Here is a 23,082-nt window from a genome sequence, read left to right on the forward strand (position 1 = left end):
ATAGCTCTTTAAAGCTAGTAGATATTTGGCTTCTGAAAGGTCTTATGTACTACTAATTTAAAATACTACTCAGGGGCTGACTTTCCTTTGTTTTTAACTAGTATTATATAGTAAAACCATTTTGATGTTAACTGTTTTAACAGCCAGTGAGACCAAAACCATTTTATATATCTCTACAGTTTTTATTTTCTAAGAAGAAAGAATTGGGATAATTTTAGAGGTGTCTGAGTCAACACAAATGTAAATCCACTTGCAATAAGCAGTGGCTTGGGTTACTGGAATCTTTTGACTCCAAGTGAATGTTTCAGTATATGATAGGATCAGAATTCAGATTTTCTGTGGCGCTAGGTTGAAGGTGGTATTGGTAACAAATCTAGGTGTGTTCTTAGTGTTCAACAGTGGATCACAAAGAGATTAACTGTGGGCAAAACCAATGAAAGTGAGCTAGAGATGGATTTGGGAATGCTGGAATTTCACCCTTCTTCCTTTCTCTGAGGGAGAATGTCCATCACTCAAAAAGCAAATTTCAGTGTGATCTATTGCATTGTGTTAGGTTATGTTTCTTTATATATTTGCTTAATTTTTCAATAACAATTAATTTTAATAATGATTCACCTTTTAAAATCTTGTCCAATTACTTAGATAAATAATATTAGAAGAAAACATTTTAGTTGTAAAAAATCTAATATGTGCAGCATAAAAGGATTAGTACCTTAATGAATAAACAACATTTAGAAATAAATTAGAACAGATACACAAACAGAAAAATAAGAAGGAATATAAGTAACCAATAAACAAAAAATATTCAACCTCACTAGTAATAAAAGATGTGAATTAAAACAGCTGTGAGATACCATTTTTTAAATAATTTATAAATACTGAAAAGTACAATAATGCCTATTGTTGATGAAGGTGCCAGGAAATTGGCAGACTCTCAAGTGCTGAAGGGAGTCTCATTTGAGACAATGTTCCTAGGGGGTAATTTGGCGACACATAGAAAATAATCCTTAAAAGTTTGCATGCCTACCAGTTCCATCTCTAGGAGTTTATCTTATAAAAGGGACCATGGATGTATGCAGATGTTTTAGGTGTTCATCACAGCATTAATTATAATAGTGAAAAGTGGCAGCCATCTAAATGTCCAACAGTAGGAAACTGGTTAAATAAACCATGGTATATTCACACCACAAACTTCTACATGATCATTTAAAAAGTATTGTAAAGTTATTTGTTGCAGCATTGTTCATAATAATAAAAGAAGGGAAACAACTGAAACGTTTATCATTAGGGAATTGCTAAAAACAGCCTAAGGTACAGACATAGGGTTGAAGCTCTTTACTGATATGGAATGATCTCTTATGATCCATGACCAGTGGAAAGAAAGCTAAGTGCAGGCCATTGTGTGCACGCTACTGTTTGGGTAAAATAAAAGCAGATAAAAATGTGTATAAAGTATCTGTGAAAGGAGGCACAAGAAACTGGTAACGTGGGCTGCCTCCAGAGAGGGGGGACAAGAGAAAGATGAAGAATGTATATTCTTTCATGTGAATACATACTTATTTAAAAATATATTTAAAATGTTTATGTTGTAAAAAATGTTTTGATTAGTAGACGAAAAGTACAAAAGTCGTGTGTATAATAAAAACCAGATTTTGTAAAAGAAAATATGTGTATATGATAATCGAAAAAGGGCTGAGAGGTCCTATCCCTAGAGGACAACACTGGGAAGACTACGGGTGATTTAGATGGCCCTTTTAAAAAAATGTTTTGGATTAAACTGTGTTTGCTAGATATTCTGCAATGACCATGCATTTCTTTTATAAGAAAAAGAAATAAGGTTTTTATTACAATTTAAATTTAACTTTGTAATGATCTTTCCAATCCTAATTTTATTTCCCAAGAATTTACTGAAGTTGGACCCAGCTGACAGATACTTGACAGAACAGTGTTTGAATCACCCTACATTTCAAACCCAGAGACTTTTGGATCGTTCCCCTTCAAGGTCAGCGAAAAGAAAACCTTACCACGTGGAAAGCAGCACTTTGTCTAATAGGTAAATATTGCCTTTTAAGGAAATACAGATGCAGTGTTGGTCTTACAAGTAGGTGGAGGAGGTGGCTGCTTAAATGATACAATTAGAGAAAAGAAGGAAAGCCCTCTTTATTCAAAAATATCTTCCTTATGCTTATTACATGATTCAGAACCGCAATTAAAGAGCTGTGTGGGTCTTAAAGACTTTCTTCTCTTTAACAAGTACATTATGGAAACCTATGCATTCCTTGGGAAAGGTAGCATGGGTTAGCAACTAAGGGGGTTTCTAGCCTCATGAGCTAGAAGATTTTGTGTAAATGGCACCCAGGGGTGATGCCTGGAGGAAGAAGGGTGGATGAGGGCAAGGGGATTTCTGGAGGGAGAAGAGGATGCCAAACACAGGTGGGTGGGAAGGCACGTAGGGCAATCTTTGCAACTGAACCAGGTAAGTCTGGCTCTATAGAAGGGTCTTGTGTTTTTATTGCTCTTGTCTTTTAACTATTGAGTTAAGAAAGTTTTTTTCCATAAGAATAAGAATAGGGAAATAGTAGTCAGTTTGGTAGATAGCGATTAAAATTAGTGCCTTTTAAAATATAGCTTTTCAGCATAATCTTAAAAAAAAAATCTCTGTTTCCTGAGGGAAAAAACTCACAAGGGATTGGACTATGCAATCAGGTTCTCTCTCCAGAACTGACGTTCCCTGATTCTCTTGGTTGCATTTACAGGGGGTCAGTGTGCTTGTCATGGTTTCTCTGTCTTCCTCCCTCTACCAAGAAGCTGGTCTTGTCATCTGGCGTTGCTTAGACTATAGGAGATAGGAAATAGTTTCTCTCATCTACTATTAAGAAGAGAAATAGAGGGGCCGGCCCTGTGGCCGAGTGGTTAAGTTCACGTGCTCCAGGGTTTTGCTGATTCGGATCCTGGGCACGGACAGGCGGGACATGGCACTGCTCATCAGGCCATGCTGAGACGGTGTCCCACATGCCACAACTAGAAGGACCCACAACTAAGTATACAACTAAGTACTGGGGGCATTTGGGGAGAAAAAGCAGAAAAAAAAAGAAGATTGGCAACAGTTGTTAGCTCAGGCGCCAATCTTTAAGAGAAATATAAAACAATAATTCTTAATATGAACCTTTTTGAATATAAATTTTCTTCCATTTTCCCCCAATTTTCTCTCCATGTAGAACAATTGTTCTTAATCCATTGAAATTTTGAAAGCTCAAGACCTGGTACTTTTTAGAACTGTGAGCACATCCGTAAATTGGCAGTAGCCACTTATCCTGTATTTTCTCTGCTTAACTGTGATGGTGTAATTGTGTTTTACAGCTCTTTACTCTCTTTAAAATGACTGGTTTTGGTTATTGTTTCCCTCACATTTTATAGACCATTCTTCCTGGTTTTTTTTCAAGGAGGCCTGGAATTAGTCCCAAATTCTATTTAACCAAGTTTACATTCACCTTGTTGTCTGTTTCCATGAGATTTTAGTACACTGAGTCAAGGAATGGTATTCATCATTTGGTTGCTCCTTTGCATTTAGGAGGTTCACATTATGCCTGTGTCTTATCTGGGGTTACTCCCAGTTCAGGTACTTTTTTCTTCCTTCCACCTTGTCACTTGACTCTTCTAGTAGACATTTGCAAAGAAAAAGGATTCCGGTGATATAAAGTTCAGTAGACTATGATAAAGTTTTGATTTGTGCTGTAGTGATTAGTGGTATAACCCATACCATGAAAAGGGGCCTGTGTATTCATCCTCTAGTGACTCACTTGAGAGAGATCCCCAGTGCGGATTTGAGGTTCTCCCTGGGAACCCTCTGTAGGGATCTGACAAGGAGGATGTATGTAGTGATGAGGATATGGTTTATACAGGCCTTTGAGGAGTCTTCCCAAATCCCCTTTTCAAGTAAATGATAATAGAAATTATAAGTAATAAAAATCTCTGGAAGAATTCAGTTTTAGGTCTTGACAGTGTACTAAATACATTAAAGAAAAAGTCCTAAATGGTTTCTCTAGGAATGATCTTTGCTCAGTTTATGTGCATCTGGAAATGTCCTTTTCTCCACACTTGTCTATGGTCCATATTTCCTCCATGGAAGCCCTTCTTGTTAGGGACACTAATTCTTCATAGACCATGACTCCCTTGGACTTCCCAGAACCATTGGAGAGAGTTCACGGCACCATATCACCTTGGCTGCCACTTACACACTCCACTGACTTATCCCTGAGAGACACTCACATACCCTGTCTTCTGTCATCCAAGTTCACATCTCTGTAGGAGAAGCAGTGGGCTCTTGCATTACTTAGCCCCTGCCAAAGTTTCCTTCAAACTCTCCTGAGGTTCTGCTCGCCTTGGACATGGCGGGATGGTGCTTCAGCCTGCCCTGCCCTGCCCTCTCACCAGTCCTGCTTTGCCAACCTCCATAAAAATGTAGCTTTGCATCTTTGATGTTTGTTTTGAAAAGTTATTTTAACTAAAGAGATTAACTTTCTAACTATCTATGCTGCCAACCATTTAAGAAGGGTTTATATATAAAATCCTCTTAAGTGGTTGGCAGTTTAACACAGATTCCTTACAGTTGTGTGTCAAAGACATCTATGGAATTTTTGAAGCAGTTTTTTTATTGCGCTTTGGCAGAGCTCCAATTTGAAGACAGTTTGATACCCTTTCTACATAGGAATTATGTGCAAAGCTCAATGACTTCAGATTAATGTCAAGATAGAAACTTTCAGAATAGCGGTTTAGGCTTTTTGTGTACACTTATGTCAACCGAAATCTGTAACAAATGTTTCTACCTTAACTTTATAGCCTCCCTTTTCATGTTAGAAGTTGTATCTTACGTTGCTGTGAATATGTTCTTTCTACCATGTAGGTTTGTGCTTCACATTGAAAGCAGTGTTTCCAAGAGTTTCAAAAGCTCTAGCAGCTGTCTTCAGTCTTCTCTCTCCTTTCTTGGTCCTCTTTGGAGCTTCAGATGTTTCACAATATCTGGATGTGTTATCTCTGCTGTTCCTCTCTCTAGGCCTGAAGGAGAAAGGGTTGGAAATAGGGTTATGAGAACCCAGTGGAGCCAGGCAGGAGGAGCCACCCCGTGGGAGCTGTAATCTGGAGGGACACAGTTCCAATCTAAGTCCGGATGCTGATGCTGGGAAGGAGCAGGGAAGACAGGCTCCAGCCCCTTGCACTGCTAAACCCACCTGGGAGTTAGGTGGTAAGGGAGCCTGGGTGCCGCAGTCTGCAGTGTTGGGCTCCTGAGGTCCAGGATGGGGCAGAGAGGAGTGGAAAATGGATTAGGGGTTGGGCAAATGGAGAATAATGAACACACTTGGATCTGTTTATGGGTGAGACTATTTGTCTATCATCGTTTGGGTTTTTGAAAAGTTGCCAAGATATTTTAGTTCCGGAGATCTAAGTTGACAAATGACTCAAATGGTTTAAAACCTGATGCCTTTGGGATACCGGGACTGTCCTTTATTGATCTGGGGATAGACTCTGTTGACATCATTTAACAGAAAGTGAAACTTTCCTTTCTTTGTAATTTCTTGCTGGGTTTGGGATCTGCCATTTAGTTGGCTCATATTTAAGTGACCTTATTTAAGGCTGCAATTCTTGTAACCGAACTGAGAGAGATTAGTGAGTGCATTTAGGAGATGAAGCCTTCCACACTATTGCAGGCTTGCTTGATAGCAGATACTTGTTAACACTCTGGAAGGTAGGACTAGAGGAAAAGGCCCTTACCTTTGATGCCTGAGCAAGTGTGGGTTCTCATAGGGAAAATGGGAAGGCATAATTTCACAGATTACCATTCTACAGGAAAAAAAATGTGACTTTTCTTCCAATTAGTATGTGATGGGAGCAAAACTCTCCTAAATCAAACCATCTTTAACAATAGCAATATTTGTAGCAAAATTTTCTGAATGCATAGTAAAGAGGGAAATGTGTAAATTATTTTTCATTTGAAAACATTCTCACCTATCTCAAACTACAATTTGGTCCTGTAAATAGTTACAATAGATCAAACTGACTTTGCTATGATGTCATTTTCAGCTTTTGAATAGAGGACAAGGTTTTCCTCTGGATTTATATTTTGTATTTTAAACCAAGTAGGGAATGAAGCTTTAAATCCTAAAGGAGGCCTCAGACGGCTTGGAATAATGACCTGTGAAATGAAGAAGAGAATAAATTGTGTCTTTTGGAGAGAAATTAACTCGTTAGACCCCTCTAGTCAGTTAGAGATGCGTTCCTGTTTAGCGCACCTGGAGGTGTCTGAAGTACCCCAAGGAGTGCCGCTTCTCCAAAACGTAAACATCGATCACCATGTTTTCCAACAAACCTCACCAGGCAATTTACATTTCTTTTTAGAGTGCCATTTTCTTTTACTGAATGCATTGCTAGGATTCTCATTGTTTGATGATACGGGCTAAAGACAAAAGAGACGTTTGTGTCTATGACTGTATATCTCTGAGGCAGGCTGTAAGTTTTATAAATAAAAACGAAGTTCAAAGAACACAGTGACCTTCAAGTCTAAATGTTGCCTTCTGACATTCAAGCAGGCAAAAAAGTTATAGAGTTTGCCTACAGCTCAGCTCTCTTCTTCTTAACAGGCGTTCTATAACAAACACTCATGTGAGCACCAATATAGCAAAAGCATGTTCCCCCAGATTATCAGTTTGAAACTGTGTTGGCAGCAAGTTAGCTGAGCATTTAAGGATGCCAAAATCATTTCATCAGGACTGGTGCTTTGTTGCACTGACTTGGTCTAAGGAACTTACTTCTTAGGGTTACTTGTTAATTGTTGGCACGTATTAGACAGAGTTTTTTCAGTCTTTGAGGTGTCTTAGGTATTTGTCCTTTTTTTTAATGATGCTTTTTGCGTGTCTGCTATTGAGGGAAACTGATATACTTCTCTTGTTTTTAACATAGAAACCAAGCCAGCAAAAGTGCTGCTTTGCAGTCTCACCACAGATCAAACAGCAAGGACATCCAGAACCTAAGTGTGGGTCTGCCCCGGGCTGATGAAGGTCTTCCTGCCAATGAAAGCTTCCTAAATGGAAACCTTGCTGGAGCTACTCTTAGTCCCATGCACACCAAAACCTACCAAGCAAGCAGCCAGCCTGGGTCTACCAGCAAAGATCTTACCAACAACAACATGCCACACCTTCTCAGCCCAAAAGAAGCCAAGTCAAAGACAGAGTTTGATTTTAATATTGACCCAAAGCCTTCGGAAGGCCCAGGCACAAAGTACCTCAAGTCAAGCAGCAGATCTCAGCAGAACCGGCACTCATTCATGGAAAGCTCTCAGAGCAAAGCGGGAACACTGCAGCCCAGTGAAAAACAGAGTCGACATAGCTACATTGACACTATTCCCCAGTCCTCTAGGAGTCCCTCCTACAGGACCAAGGCCAAAAGCCATGGGGCCTTGAGTGACTCCAAGTCAGTGAGCAACCTTTCTGAAGCCAGGGCCCAAATTACAGAGTCTAATACCAGTAGGTACTTTCCATCCAGCTGCTTGGACTTGAACTCTCCCACCAGCCCAACCCCCACCAGGCACAGTGACACCAGAACTTTGCTCAGCCCCTCTGGGAGAAATAACCGAAGTGAGGGCACTCTCGACTCACGCCGAACCACAACCAGGCATTCTAAAACGATGGAGGAGTTGAAGCTGCCTGAGCACATGGACAGCAGCCATTCTCATTCACTGTCTGCACCTCATGAGTCGTTTTCATATGGGCTGGGCTACACCAGCCCTTTCTCTTCCCAGCAACGCCCACACCGGCATTCCATGTACGTGACCCGGGACAAAGTGAGAGCCAAAGGCTTGGACGGAAGCTTGAGCGTAGGGCAAGGGATGGCGGCCAGAGCCAACAGCCTGCAGCTCTTATCGCCTCAGGTACAGCTTAGGACATTGCCCCGATCCTGCTCAGCTTGGGAAGGTGGTGCAGGGGTGTGAATAGTCAGTCTGCGATTTTCCCTACTGCAGGAGGTGGTACTTTCTCGATCAGATGCATTCAGGGAAGCAATATTTAAAGGGCTAATCTTTAAAAAAGAAATAATTTACTTATTTAAGCCAATCACTGAGTACTCAAGAGAACTCAAAAAGCTCGTTTTTAGAAATCTATTTCCTGTCTTAAATGTTCCTTTCTGGCATATTTTGTTGAGAGAATCCTATTTTGATTTATTATAGAATTTATCAGCTATATATGGGTTAGTTTTTAATTTTCTCAAAATTCGGTCTGAATTTATGGGGATTTTCTCTAATCTCTCCAAACCACATTTGCTTAAATCAAACCATTTTGCTAATACCTTACTTGATATCTTAGCTGAATTGGAAGTTTTAAATTTAACTAGAACTATAGGTAAATTTAACTTCAGGCCAGGATAAATGTTAATTTTCATTCTTTTGGGTTGTTTTTAAATCTCAGAGCAATGTTTTCAGCCTAATGCTTCCTCCGTCTTACTGATCTTCATACTCTAAAACTGACACTAACCTGTTTAAAAGAAGTAGCATTCATAGAACACATGTTTTTTAAATTCTATTTTCGCGATATGAAACATTCACCTGCATCAAAGAAATGAAGGTGGGGAAAAGCCAATTTCAGAAGGAAGGTTTCATATAGGGAAAGTCCCTTTTAGAGGATATGAAAATAGGTTCATCAGCATGTGTCAGAACTCCAGGAAATATGGATGGAGAATGTCATGGGAGGCTTAGCAAGATGAGTGCTGGGGACGAGGAGGCTGTCAGTAACTCAGCAGTCAGTGTAGCAAGGCAGCTAAGAGCTCAGGCTGGGCAGCCAGACAGATTGGGTTGGTATCCTAGTTCTGCAATGTGCTTCAAGCTGTGTAAATTTGGGAAAGTGATGAAATCTCTCTGTGCCTCAGATTACTCATCTGAGTGTTGTGAGGATTTTACTCGGTGTATAAAGCACCATGCCCAGTGCCCAGCACAGAGTAAGCGTCGAACAGATTTTAGTTGTTGCTGCTTCTGTCGGGGCTGTTCTTTAGACGTTGAACACCTTCTCTGTGCTGGATATTCTCAGACACTCAAAAGAGTGTCTGATGTGGGGTTCTTGCCCTTGAGAAATTTATCTTCTCTCAGGGAAGATTAAATTATACATGATAACAATGAAATAATTAAGAACCAAATTACTATAGCACTGGCTATAAATAGGAGTTGGGAACAGGGAGAGATCATTGTGAGCAGGAGCAGTCAGAAGTGGCTTTAGGGGCAAATAAAGGTCTTGCTCTGAGCTGAGGTGTAGACAAAGGTTTTAAATGGCTAAAGAATGAAGATGTGTTCAGCCATTTACTGAGCAAGGCACCACGATAAGTTCTAATTAGAAGGATGAAAAAGATGTAGTCCTCCTTCACTTGGAGTGTGCGAGCTGGGGGAGAGGAGATGGCACACATTTGCCAATGGATAGGCCCTTCTAATACTGTGAGGCTGCGTGGCGCACTGTGCTGGAGGTGTGTGTGCCTCGGACAGAGAGGAGCAGCGCGGTCCCGACAGGGGCTTGTGAGAGGCCTCAGGAGAGGAGGCATCTGAGCAGAGACTGCTGGGATTTAGCCAGGGGAGGAAAGCAGAGACGATATCAGGAAAGAGGCTCGAAGGGAGGGCAGAACAGAGCACTTTGAGGAAAAGAGGGTAATAAAGACATTAAATAGCATGCTGTGCTGTGGGGATTGCAACTTGTTTCACGTTGCTGGAGTGAAAAATGCCAGATTCGGGGTGGCTTTTGCAATAATCTAAGCATGAGATGGGGAGAGTATGTTCTGGACTAAGTCAGTTCGAGTGGGAAAACAGAAAGAGTGGGTTTTCGAGACACCTCAGAAGTAAAAACAACAGGACTTGTGAATTGAAGGATTCAATATAGGAAAAAGATGCCTTCATGGTTTCTTTTCTAGGGCTTCTTTCAGAGTAGAAGAGAGGACTTTCGAAGTCACCTAATTCAACCCCTTTATTTCACAGATGAGCATGCTGAGGTTCCGAGAAGTTGGGTGGGTTGCCCAGGTTTACCCCACTAGTTCAGGGCAGAGCTATGATCATGAGGCAATGTCTAGTTTCCTAGGCCAGCACTCTTCACACTGTCATGCTGACATGTTCAGGTTGAAGTGACCCTTGGCCCCTAAGCAGAGGTGTTTCTCCACAAGGTTGGAAAGACCATCTGGTGCCCAGGGGAGAAGAAGGGCAGGAGATACACACTTGCACATGGTGGAGATACACATGGCAGGAGATGTTATGATCGGAGTCAGACCAGTGGTCGGAGGAGCTCCCGAGGATCCCTCTAGAGAGAAGAGAACCTCTAGGGCCTAGAAAGATCTCTAGAGTGTGGTAGCTGCCCATAGACGTTACATGGAGGTCAGAGCCAGGTAAAGTATGCTAGCATTAAGCATAGTGTAAACAGAGAAGAAGTAAGAAAAACAAAAAGCTATAACTTGGAAAAGGCAAATGGACTGGCTCTCTGAGAGTTCCAGAAAAAAGACTTTGTGAGCATGGTGGAAATAAGCTAATTATAAACAGTGACTGGCCTAAGCATAGATCCAACTGTTACTGAATTTTTAAGTCCAGTTTGGGAGGTACAGTGCCAAGCTGCAAGAAAGTACAAGTTTAAAGGCACAAAGATGGCAGACGGCTTGACAAGTAACCAAAGCTGTGAATAAATGGTGGGAATCATGCTCTTGCAAAGTCTTGTGGCCACCTTCAAGAGCAAGGGGACTGGGCTGACACTGTCACTTAAGAGTTTAGGTTAGATGTAAATCATGTGTTTTCTAAAACACTTTTCCAGAGGCCTTTGTAAACAATACAGGTGATAAAATTCAAATGAGATCTTGTTACAAAGTAGAAAGAAGAAAAGCTACATTAGTGATTTCCTGCCCAGAATCCTTTCATAGTACATTTGGGGAGTGAGGGGGAGAAAGATAGAATCATGTTTTGAACTTTAAATAAAATGTTTTTGATATATCACGAAAGGCTCAAGATAATAGTCTTTCTGTGTGTAATGTACGGATACACAATGCAGCTAACTCCTCCTAATGGCTTGGTAATTTTGGTCCTTAATCTTTTTTTCCAAGGGTAGAAAATGCTACTTTTCCCCTCAGTGAACACCATTGTGGACCAAGGCTGCTCTTAGCTGTGACTCACTTCCTTGAGAGAAATAGGTAGTGTCTCCGGAGATGAGCGCTGTCATGATTATGATTAAGAAAATACATGAAATATAAGTACTGTTATCCTTGGGAAGATGGAGAAGAGAACTCAAGTCCATAAGCTACAGTAGTTAGGGAATTAAGATAATACAATAGTTAGTTATTAAGAATACTGATTCTATTCGTTGATATATTCAAAGAACATTTGTTTGCATCTGAATCTGCTAATATAAGACCTTCATGAAAAATAATTTTGGATCTGCGCAGTTCTTTTTGGAGAACTCAGCCCAAAATCTGCTAGAGAAATTTTAGATTAACTAATAGAATCTCTAATTAGAGTGCTGCTCAGAACCATGACTATCTAGATATTAGGAAGAGGATTTTCTTTGTTTTTAATAATTAATTGAACTATTTTCAGAGAAATTCATTCCCAGCTCGCCTTGACTTTAATGAGAATTTCACTTTCCATTTGTGTGACATTTGTTTGACTTATTTTACATTCATCAGACGATTCACTCTTTTATGGGACAATTTGTGTTTTAGCCAACCAACATTTTTTATTTTAGCCATTTGAGGTACTGGTTCTACCAAATAAAGCCCCTGGTGATTGAGGTGATTTTCGTTCTTGGGAACAGGGCACTCTTATAAATGCTTTTAAATTTGACTTCCAGCCTGGAGAACAGCTCCCTCCGGAGATGACTGTGGCGCGATCTTCCGTTAAAGAGTCCTCCAGAGAAGGGCCCTCTTCATTCCATACACGGCAGAAGTCTGAGGTCTGAATTCTCCAGAGTTGCTGTCTTTTATGATAAAATGTACCTGTAAAGATAAATTGTAATGATGTCAAATGACCAATCTTTTAAAATGTGTTCATACTCCATCTCCTGCAAATAATTTGTACTTGCTTGTAAAGTAAGTGGTTTTCCTCAAGCCACAGTTCTGAATTTTCTCTTTAAAAGAGCCTAGAGTAAATTATAAACCAATTAGGCACTGTTCTAAGTTCACAGGCCACGTTGTCCATGCTCTGTCTTTTACTTTTTATAAACCTGTTTCCTGTCTCAGGGTGGATCGTATCATGACCCTCACTCTGATGATGGCACTGCCCCTAAAGAAAATAGACACCTATACAATGATCCTGTTCCAAGGAGAGTTGGCAGCTTCTACAGAGGTAAGCCCGGCCCCTAGCACCCACCAGGGCCCTCTCCCCTCTCCCTGTCACTAAACTGCCAGGCTTCGCCCCTCACTACATTTCACTGCCCTGATTGCCATCAGACCAGCGTCGTTCTTGCCTGCGCTGTTGCCTTCCAGCACTTCTCCCTGCCGTGGGTGCCACTGTTCAGGCCCTCGTTGTATCTGACTTGGGTTCTTTGAGTAGCCTCTCAACTGGTCTCCCTCTCGCCAAGGTCGCCATTGAAACAGTCCCTGGAATGATCTTTCTGAAGCTGTGTTCTGACCCCACCCCTCATTCATTCAGTTAAGTCATAAAATATTTATCCATGTCACGTGTCTGCCTGACACTGTTCTAGCTTAGAACATGTCAGTGAACAAGACAGCCAAAGGTCTCTACCCTCACAGAGCTCACGTTCTCATGAGGAGAGAGCAACACTAAATGGAATAATTATATAGAGCAGTAAAAGGTAATAAATGCTACAGGGACAAAAATAGAGCAAGGCAACCCATTGTCCCCCCAGACCCCCACTCCAGTCCTCTCTCTCTCACCTGCTGAGTCCTCTGTTGGCTTCCCATTGGCATCAGGACAATATCTGAATTCCCTAAGATGGCATTCCAGACTTTCCGTGTCCTGGCCCTTGCCATCCTCTCCAGCTGCTCCCCCTCCTCTCTGGTGCCCAGCCTGTGGGACTCGCATCCAGGCCTGCCCCTGTCTGGCCTGACATGCGCTCCTCCCCCTGCTTGCATAGCTTGTTTCTGTTCTTTTGAGATTCTACTTTGAGGTCCTCTGCCGTGTGATGTCTTCCCTGCCCACGCAGACGAAATGAAGTGTTTCCTCCTCTGTTCCACCCATGGTTCCTTGCCTAGGCCTCTAACATAACACAGACCACACGGCACTGATTCGTTGTCTGTGTTTCTCACAAGATTGCAAAGCCCTCAAAGACGTTAAGTTCTCTATCTTTTCCTCTTTTACCCTCATTGACTAGCACACTGCCTGGCAGTTTCATAAACATTTGTTGACTGAATGAAAGAAAGTCTTCAAGTGTACTTGCACAACCTTAAAAATGTACTTCAGTGTTTAATAGACAATGAAAACATGCTTCGGGGGCTGTGTGGATTTAGGAGACATTGACAGAGAAAGGCATCTCCTTTGAGGAGCTATGTGGTAATAAAGTGAGAGCCCCTGAGAAGGCCCAGCCCCTAGTGGATAGACTGATGCCAAGCCCATTAGGGTGGGGACAATGTCCTAGGTCCAGGAGGCTCAGCTTCTCAAAGCCTTCAAGGGTCACTACTACTTTCTACAGCCGCTCATGCCCACATTGCCTGGCTTCTCACTATTCTGTTGATTAGGGAGGACAGCTGGAAAGAGGCAGGAATTGGGAGGGAACATGGAGAACTGCTTGGTCATTTTAATTAGGAACCTGAGCTAAATACATGCATACAAGTGTTATTTAGGACTAAATGTCTATTGAATGATTAGGCTCCTCTGTTCTCTCCCAGCCCCACCTTTGAAAAAAGCATAAGGCATCCAATATGCCTTTTAATGCATTTCTTTCTTTTTTCTTTTCTTTTTTTTTTGTGAGTAAGATTGGCCCTGAGCTAACATCTGTTGCCAGTCTTCCTCTTTTTGCTTGAGGAAGAATGTCACTGAGCTAACGTCTGTGCCAGTCTTCCTCCACTTTATATGGGATGCTACCAAAGCGTGGCTTGACAAGCGGTGCTAGGTCTGTGCCCGGGATCCGAACCTGTGAACCCCAGGCTGCAGAAGCAGAGCACGCGAACTTAACCACTATGCCACCAGGCCAGCCCCTGATGCCACAGTTACTTTAGAATCCTATGGAAGTAAAATTTTAATTCAGATTAAAGTTAGTTAAAATAAAATATTGTAGTGTACATGAGCAAAAGCCTTTTCTTTTGTCACTGTTTTACTTCCAAAATGGACTATACACATTATTTCTATAGATGTCTGGAGAATATACTTTGACATGAAATGTTAGTGAAGTTTTAAATTAATTAATCAGTTAGTCTTTGACCTCTGAAAACACCATTTTATTTTGATTGCAAGTGAATTAAATTGGTTAATATCACCAAAGTCCCTCATTTTTCTTCCTCATAATCCACTTCAGGGTTTGGCAGGTAGAATATTTTTATTTTAGAAAGTCTAGAAATAGAAGGAAAAGATTTAACTAGGTGAAACATCTGGAGACTAAATCTTGATTTAGTAGTATCATTGAAATGACAGATGTTTCCATAATACTTCCTGTTTCCAGTCTTTCTGGTCAAGAGTCAAGTGAAATGGTGTCATTTATCTTGATATACAGCCTGTGTATTCCTTTTGCGATGAAACTTGCAGTGTATTTTGATTTATGACCAAGCTTAGAAATTGACGAGAAAAGATAGTAACTGTCCCTCCCCCCCAAAAAGCAGAAAAGTGTTTACTCACTTGCGTTGTGCTTTGTCTTTCTGTTCATTCTTGGATTGAGAACCTAGAGAAAAATAGTATTTTTACGCAAATAATCAAATTTATTTGGAATTTAGTTAAAAATATGCAAAATTGATACTGCCTCCCAAGCATAAAGCCTCAACTGTAGTTTGTATATTCCAGCACCCATATTGTTAGGAGTCACTTCAGACCAAGAAGGGAGTTTGCATAGTTGAGTCTATGATATAAGAAAGCCTCAACTCCAAAGAATGTCAAAACAGTGGCAGGGGGTGGGGGTGCTATCATATTCATACTTTAAAATATCCTACAACGTTCAATTTGTCAGCTGTCAGGTCAGTTTATGTTTTGAATCCATAATTACCTGGCGTTAACTGACCCTTGCAAGTTACTGTCGTGAGCAGTGGTGAGAGGGAGAATGTTCCCTGGAATGCCTCCGCCCTCAGAAAACACAAGTTATAATGAAGGGCAGATGAGGATTTTACCTGTTTGTTAGCTTATTTTCTTTGTGTGAGAGAAAATGCGATTGAATAACATGAGAACTGCTTTGACCAAGGGGGCACATCAGTGGCTTATTTTTTCTTTATTCAGTGCCGTCTCCACGTCCAGACAATTCATTCCATGAAAATAATGTGTCAACCAGAGTTTCTTCCCTACCATCAGAAAGCGGCTCTGGAACTAACCACTCAAAAAGACAACCAGCGTTTGATCCATGGTGAGTATTTTGGTTTGTTTTCTTTTTTAATCGTAGATTTGAGATTTCAAAGAAATTCTGGATAAACTTTTAGCTTTCTTTCTCCTGCTTGGCCTTTCTTTCTTGAGAGAGATTGTTTGATAAGGAAAATATGATTTGTCATTCTTCGTAGTGGTTTCTACATATAAGTTCAGCACTTATATTAGATATCATATAAAAGAAAAAAATCTCCTGGGTCAGTAAACACCTCATAAGTCTTCCATTGCATTCTCCTGACATGATTGATGTCTTCCGCTGTCTCCTCTCTTGTTGCTCTTGAGTCACGTAGCAGACAGTTTGCTTAGCACTTTGTGTGCACTGCTCACTCAGTCCACACAATCAGCCTTTGAAGTAGGGATGGCTCCCGTTCTACAGGTGAGGACGCTGCACCTTAGAGAAGGTGAGGAGCTTGCTCGGTGCTGGACAGCCAGTAACAGGGCGGAGGGAGCGGGGATCTAGACCTAGATAGGCTTTGACTCCAAAGCTCGTGTCTTTCACCTCTCTGCCACCTGAATTTCATTCGGGGTGAAAGGAGAGAAATAAGGGAACAACCCTGTATGCTACCACAAAAACGTAATGGTAGTCAGAGGTTAAAATGAGGCACCAACTTTGTTTATCCTTTTATCTTTTTGGGTCATATGTAATAAAAATTTGGGGAGAGAATTATAATGTGTATCAAGTCTCATTAGCAGATCTATCTGGGGAGTAAGAACTTTTCTTTTTTTTTTAATAATGTAGACTTTATATTCTCAGCTGCCCAGAATCTAGGTGTGAGGGTTATTTATGTGTACTTCATAGAACTACTAAATTCTTCATCAAGAGAATAAAATGGCGTATCACTGTAACACACTGAATTTAGAATCAGATCATTTTGTCAGAGATTCCATCTGTGGTATTTGTTGCTGGAGGTCACAGAAGGGCCTAGGTCAGTACTCCTAACTCTGTGTGATTTCACAATTTGGACCCTATTGGTAGGGTTATATCAAGGTTTCAGTGTTACTGTGCCCTATGGTGAAAATAACTTACTTATTTTAAAAACAATAATAAAAACGATCTTTTTAAAGCTGTAAATACTTTTATAAGCACACTTTACATCCGTTGCCTTATTTATGAAATGAGAGTTTTAATATTAGTGACAAGAAGTTAGACTCTGGAAGTAGGATATCTTGATTAGTGTCCCCTTCTGGCCATGTAACTTTGACCCTTCTGCCCCTTGGTTTCCTCATCTGTAGAACAGGTCTAAGCATAACAGCTCCCTCCTAGGCTTCATGTGATCACTAAATGAGGTAAACCATCCAAAGCACCTAGAGCAGTGCCTGGCCCTGTTGTGACTTCTTAACAACAGCCACTTTTATTGTTAATGTCCTCTGACTTCAGTATGATTTGGCAGGTGTCTCCACTTACTTTGCTGATAACCTTTGGTGCATTCTTTCTCCCTGAAACTGTAGGCAAGATCTCCTATACATTAACCTGAGAGCACACGTACGGCTTCTTTTAGTCACTAGCACTGACAGTTTTCAACTGTGACTTTGACAAGCTCTAAGAATAGTGTCTAAATTGTGAGAACACAGAAGTGCAGAAGGAAGTGTTATTCCTCCTGGTCATTGCACGAGGAAGTGGTGATGGTTTAAAAGAGTATCAATTATAGATTAATATAGACCTGTGAAAATTAGGTAGGTCAGATCAAAACTAAATCCAAATATAGGATAGGTAGTATTAACAACATATTGTTTCTGTCTTTTCGATAATCAGTTTGAGTAGAGCTTGTTTAGACCTGGGTATGTGTAGAAACCTGAAAACAGTTGTTTTAGAAAGAATTAGAGGCACAATTGAGGTGTTGAACTTTACACAAATCTTCATCAAGTCATCCCTACTCTGATACTACTTTTATGAGGCTTGAGAGAGTTCCAGAATTGCCAATGATAAATTGGCAATATTCTTTTCTTCCCACTACTCCTTATGATAATGCTGTCGATACTTTTCCTTCATGCATCACATCTAACTTAGTCTTAGTCGTTCATTAAGCTTGATTTGTCTTTGTTTTGTTTTCCTTAAACAAAATTTCTCATTGGTTCACCATATTGTGTATATTTGAGAGAGATGCAGTTTGATAACTGTTACAAACACATGAACGAACCTTGCTATGGTAACATAGTGAATTGCTATTCCTAAATTATCAGTTACCTAAGGTCAGTCTGTTTCTCCTTGATAGTAGTACTTTACATTTCTTTTGGGAAGGGAATATTTATTTGTACAGTGTACACATTTCTTGCAATGGAAAAATCAATCTACTATGTCATATTTTAAAGTGATAAATAGATATTGTAGTCTAAGATCCAGGGTGGTTATTCTGGCCATCTCAGCTATCCAGAATCCAGTTAAGAACTGGGAAATAAGCCAAAATATCGCAGAACAAGAGAAATAGAGTTAATGCAGTCAGATGCATCATCTTTACTAATGGGAAAACACCTCTACCCTCCCCATGAGCCTGTTTATTCTTCTTTTATGCACATTTCTAGCAGTTGGCGCTGAGATTGTCAGGCAAGAAATAATCCCAGGTGACAATACAGTGTGCAGAGGAGAATGATCCCGAGCAATACTGTGGAGAGAAGAGGGTATTTTTGCATTTTCTCAGGCCCCCAGTGGGAAGATCATTTCTAACTCTTATGGTTTCATACATAGAATAGATATCCATGTAGAATATGTATTTATAAAATAGGCTGCTCTTTGCTTAAAAAGGCAAAGTATATAAATATGTTTAGGAGGATTGCTGTCAAAATTGGGTTAAAAATTGATGGTTAAACAGTAAACCAAATTAATTAGAAATCCTAGTAGTTAAGTGAAGAATTGCTGTCACTCACTCGTACAATCCCCAGCTTTTTCTTCTCGTAAAGTTATGAATATATTGGTATCCATTATTACTTGCCGCCATAACTCACAAAATTATTCCCTGATTTTCTCTTCTCGGACATTAACTGACCACCGTAGTCACACTGCCAGGGTAGGGCCGGGGCAGGGCAAGTGCCCCTCTCCTCTTCCGCTCGCCTTCAGGCTACTCCCAACGGGGTTATACTGAAGCCCCGGGAGTCTGACCCTCCGTCAGACCTCTGAGTCTCCCGCCTGGAATCCGTGAGCAGCTTGAGGTCACACTTGTTTCATTCTTTTCTGTAGCTGCAACACTTAACACAGGGCTTGGCATGTACGAAGTGCAAGCTGACTTTGATTCAGTCAATTTTAATTCCTTCCCTTTTTTAGGTGAATCTTTTAAATTCTCTCTTTCCTTTTGACCTCTTATGGAAATAGCTGTTGTGTTAGATAACTTTTGAGTCCCATGACTGTGCAGGAAGGAGACTGTTACCCCTGTTACCCCCGTACCATCATCCTTACCCCCTCCCTGCTGTTTTATCAGCCCTGGAAAATGTGCCAGGTGACTAGCTGCGTGGTCCTTCTCAAAGCTCCCGTCCCTGAGATTTATGTGATTGTCCACTTGTCCTTCTCTTGTGCTGCTCCTCTTGGACCCATCTGTTACCTATACAGTTAGCTCAGCTCAGCACATAACTGTCAGCCATACCAGGTAGAATCGCAGGGTCCAGAATTCACAAATGAGATAGATTATGGGGCTCGCTCTTACCCATTTGGCACAGTACCGGTTGTAAATGTCCAAGTCTCTCTCTTCATTCTCTGGTATAACACACAGCTTTTCAGGTGCCTATGTTCCAGGCAGCTTCTCTCCATCTCTCTGAGTCTCTCTGCCAGGATTTTCTCCCTTTTGTTTCTCTTTTAATTCTCTGTATATGTTTCAGTGTAGCTTCTCCCTTTCTCTCTCCCACTTGCGCTCTTTCTCTTTCTCTCTGACTTCCTTCTGTGTCTTTTGTGATGCATGCACACTTACGCTTCATTCCTGTCATCCTCTAGTTCAAGGGTAATTTATTTCCTTTTTTGTTTTGGCCTCTGAGATTTCCCCCACCTGGATCTTGGCCCCACTGCCTCTGCTCAGCTTCAGTTTGAAGATGCTTTCCCCGTCATTCCCTCTGCCCTGCCAGCTCTGGTTTCTCCAGTACCTCTGGAAAGACCCTGCAGAGGGCATTTGATTCATCTTCCCTGGGTTTTGGGGACATTGAAACTGCAAACACTAGACTTTTTGCTCTGCTCCTTCTTCTCTTTCATTACCCTGCCCCCTGCCCCTCTCCTCATGCCTTCATCTTATTGGATAGACACTCTTCTTCCCACTCAAATCCTCCTCCTCCTAGGACTAGTGTCTTAAGCCTTCCCTTCCTTTCGCACCAGCATTAAGGTTCTTATAGTAGTGCCCATTCCCATCCTGAGGTTGTAGTCATGATGAGCGTGTTCCCCTTGAAGATCTCCTGGATTGGCAGAAAGCACTTTTACTGCTGACTCTTGTCAGGCTTTTGAGATTTTGTTGACTTTCATTCTGCTTGGTAAAAGCTTCTATCCGTTAATCTGAATACTCTGCTGTGCTTCTAGGTTATGTGCAGACCCCGTTATGGAAGGACATAAGCTATATCACAAGCATATAATTCTTTAACTTCTGGAAATTACAGAACATTAAAAATAGTGTGACTGGTTGGACTAGATGGTGGCTGGGGTTCCCTAGAACCCTAACGTGACTGGATGCTGTAGCCTGGGATCAAGTTTAGGGCAGCCTGTCTTTAGGCTCCAGGCAAGGGTTTCATCTCCTTAATCCCAAAAGTACTTGTCGTAAGAAACTTTGACCAAATTCCCAGGGTCTAGGCCCACTCTGTCATTGGGATGCAAGGGTTTTCCCAACAGCAGAACACTGCATTTTAAGAATTGTCTCACTGTTCCATTCTCACCCATTCCATCGCGTCTGAAATTTGCTAGCTTTCAAAATTATAAATGTGTCATTCTGAGTTCCAACACTGGTTGTTTTACTAATTGTGTTGTATTATAAAACTTTCACTTTGGAACTTGGAACTCTCTCAATGATGTTCAAAATTGCAGGTCTTAATAAGTTTCAGGAACACTTGGGTCTACAGTACGTGTTTGTACTTCCTTGGTGTTCTCATTGACTTGTAGTCTGAACACTTAAATGATTATTGCTCCTTCAAACAGTCATAGTTTTTACTTGCTGTTTTTTATCTGTCTGTTCTCTCTCTCTAAATCTTGTCCCTTGTTCTCTTTGATCTTGAGTTCTTGGTTTTTCAAATAAATTTTGTGTGGTTTGTAAAACCTTTTTATTATATCTGTAGTGCATGTTTGCTGTTGAAATTAAAAAGAAGGAACCATAAATCACCAATAATCCTGCCACTGAGAGAAGATTGCTATTAAGATTTTATTGTATTTTCTTCCTGCCTTTTTAAAAATGTGTGCATATGTACACGTACATACCCTTTTTTTAATACAATTGAGCTCCTATTATGTAGAAAGCTTTGAATCTTGTAGTTTGAATGTTCCTTCATATCAGTGAAAATTATTTGAAATGTGATATATTTTTAATAGTTTTAGGATGTTTTCTATCATGTGGATCTATAATAGTTTATATAGATGTTCTCTGCCTTCACACAGATTTAATCAAGTAAAGAATGCTACTTTGCTCATGTTTTCTTAGATGTTCAGGTAACTTCATCACTATTAGGTGTTCTAAAACCATAAATATGAATGAACTCTGTCACTTTAATGTTTCTACTCTTAATTTTAGGGAATAGCTAATCCAATCATTTGAGAACATTGTTTTCCACAGTCACTTAGATATTCAAATTTAAAATAGAGCCCACAGAATGTGCCTTTTTCAAGAATAACACCAGTTGAGTTGCTTTTTAAAGACGGTGAATTAAAGTGATATAGAGCCTCTGTTAACATACAAGTAGCCAACTTGTTGGGACCAAGGTGTCTTGTTTACTGTCTTTTAATATTTCCTATTTGTATTAAAATACCTGGTGGTGTCAGTGGTATGAAGCTTAATGTCAGTATTTTCAGTTAGAAACTTTTTTCCAGAAGAATGCTTTGTATTAAAGCATTCATTCTGTCTACCTTTCTTTCTTCCCTTATCTATTTTTTTATTTAGTTTTAGTAAATAGAGATGAGATTTTTATAAAGGAATTTTCCCATTTCAGGCTATTTTTACTTTTGTTTGTAATGTGTCTGTAGCAGCATTGATTTTTTTATGTTCAATACCATGGCAAGCCACTAATAATGAACTTGTTGAGCTGGTTTAAAAAGGTAAATAGAAAAATGAAGATATTGAAAATGTTGCTGCTGTTTCCCTTGGAGGGTTACAGAAAAGGCATCTTTTAAACCGTATGCTTTCTAGACTCTCTAATTCTGAGGTTTTCAGCAGCGTGAAAATGGTCCTGCAGCACAGTTACAGATCGTTCGTAGCAATGCTCACATTGCTAATTCGAGTGAGCCTGTGCCAGAGGCTGATCATTAACTGTGCTTGATTACATTCGGTTCCTCCTGTGCTTTTTAGAGGCTCTGCCTGTGTGCTTAATTCTTCATGGCTATTTGAACCTGGTGTCCTGCATTTTTAGTCTTCATTGTATTTGTCATATAATGGCAGGAAAATGCTTGAAATATCAATATGATAAAAATGTCTTCCCATTTAGGAAAAGTCCTGAAAACATTAGTCATTCTGAACAACTCAAGGAAAAGGAAAAACAAGGTTTTTTCAGGTCAATGAAAAAGAAAAAGAAGAAATCACAAACAGTAAGTAGATGGCCAATTTCTATATACAATGGCATATGAGCCTGCATTAGTCTGTGGGTACTTTACACTTTGTACGTGAAAATCAAAGTGAATTATTTTCTTATTGAGACTTGACATGTGTACACTATATATGTTTCTGTCTTAAATTCTATGTAACTATCCTCCTCTCACAGAGCCTTTTCTAGATTCAACAGAATCTCCAGGAATAGAATAAATTTAATTTGGATGAGAGGAAACACTTTAAGCCTCTCTCAATAAACGTCTTAACCATGTGAATTTATATTCATGCAAAAACTATGAAGCGGCAGGGTTTATTTCTCTCTGGGGGCTAAAGATATGCGAAAGCTTAGAAAATGGTTTTGGTTTATGTTTAAATCTTGAAATTCATAACTAACCATCATTTATTATTCTCCCCTGGCTGGTTATCCAATTCCCATGTTGACAGCTGCATTTCTGTGCTGCCTAGTCATAGAGAGGAGATCGTGTTTGGCACTTCAGGGCTTGCTTTAGTAGGAAGACATGTTTATCTTGTCATTGAAGTGTGAAATGGAATGAGTCTTATCTTTTGGGAGCCCTCTGCCTGAGTTGGGGCTGGCTCCATGGAACCATGCACATCGCATCACTGAACCACCAAACAAGGATTCTGCTGGTTAGTGACGTGAAAAAACACGGGGAAGCCAGGCCTCCAGGCCAGCAGGAGCTTCTTCACCCATGTGAGGCCTGCTTCCCCCTTTGCTTTTGGCACCTTCAAGACTGGACAAAGTTGAGTCAACCATGTAAATGATTTTGTTTCTAGTTTTATGTCATACACGATTGACTCTCATTTGTTTAAAAAGGAAAAAGGCATAATCCAAATGGCCTGCTCAGATGGACTTCATTGATT

General features: G+C 40.4%; 1 protein-coding gene across 12 annotated transcripts in view; it reads left to right on the plus strand.

The window, feature by feature from the left end:
* CDKL5 (cyclin dependent kinase like 5) overlaps positions 1-23,082 on the plus strand; it is a 202,326-nt gene that overhangs the window by 149,438 nt on the left and 29,806 nt on the right. For all 12 annotated transcript variants that reach the window (XM_070605913.1, XM_070605917.1, XM_070605911.1 and 9 more), the window contains 6 exons: positions 1,902-2,053; positions 6,955-7,921; positions 11,844-11,945; positions 12,232-12,337; positions 15,371-15,494; positions 22,100-22,199. In XM_070605913.1, the coding sequence (XP_070462014.1) occupies positions 1,902-2,053; positions 6,955-7,921; positions 11,844-11,945; positions 12,232-12,337; positions 15,371-15,494; positions 22,100-22,199 (1,551 nt within the window). The remainder of the gene's footprint in view (positions 1-1,901; positions 2,054-6,954; positions 7,922-11,843; positions 11,946-12,231; positions 12,338-15,370; positions 15,495-22,099; positions 22,200-23,082) is intronic.

The sequence above is a fragment of the Equus przewalskii genome, chromosome X, assembly GCF_037783145.1.
Source record: "Equus przewalskii isolate Varuska chromosome X, EquPr2, whole genome shotgun sequence".
Lineage (NCBI taxonomy): Eukaryota > Metazoa > Chordata > Mammalia > Perissodactyla > Equidae > Equus > Equus przewalskii.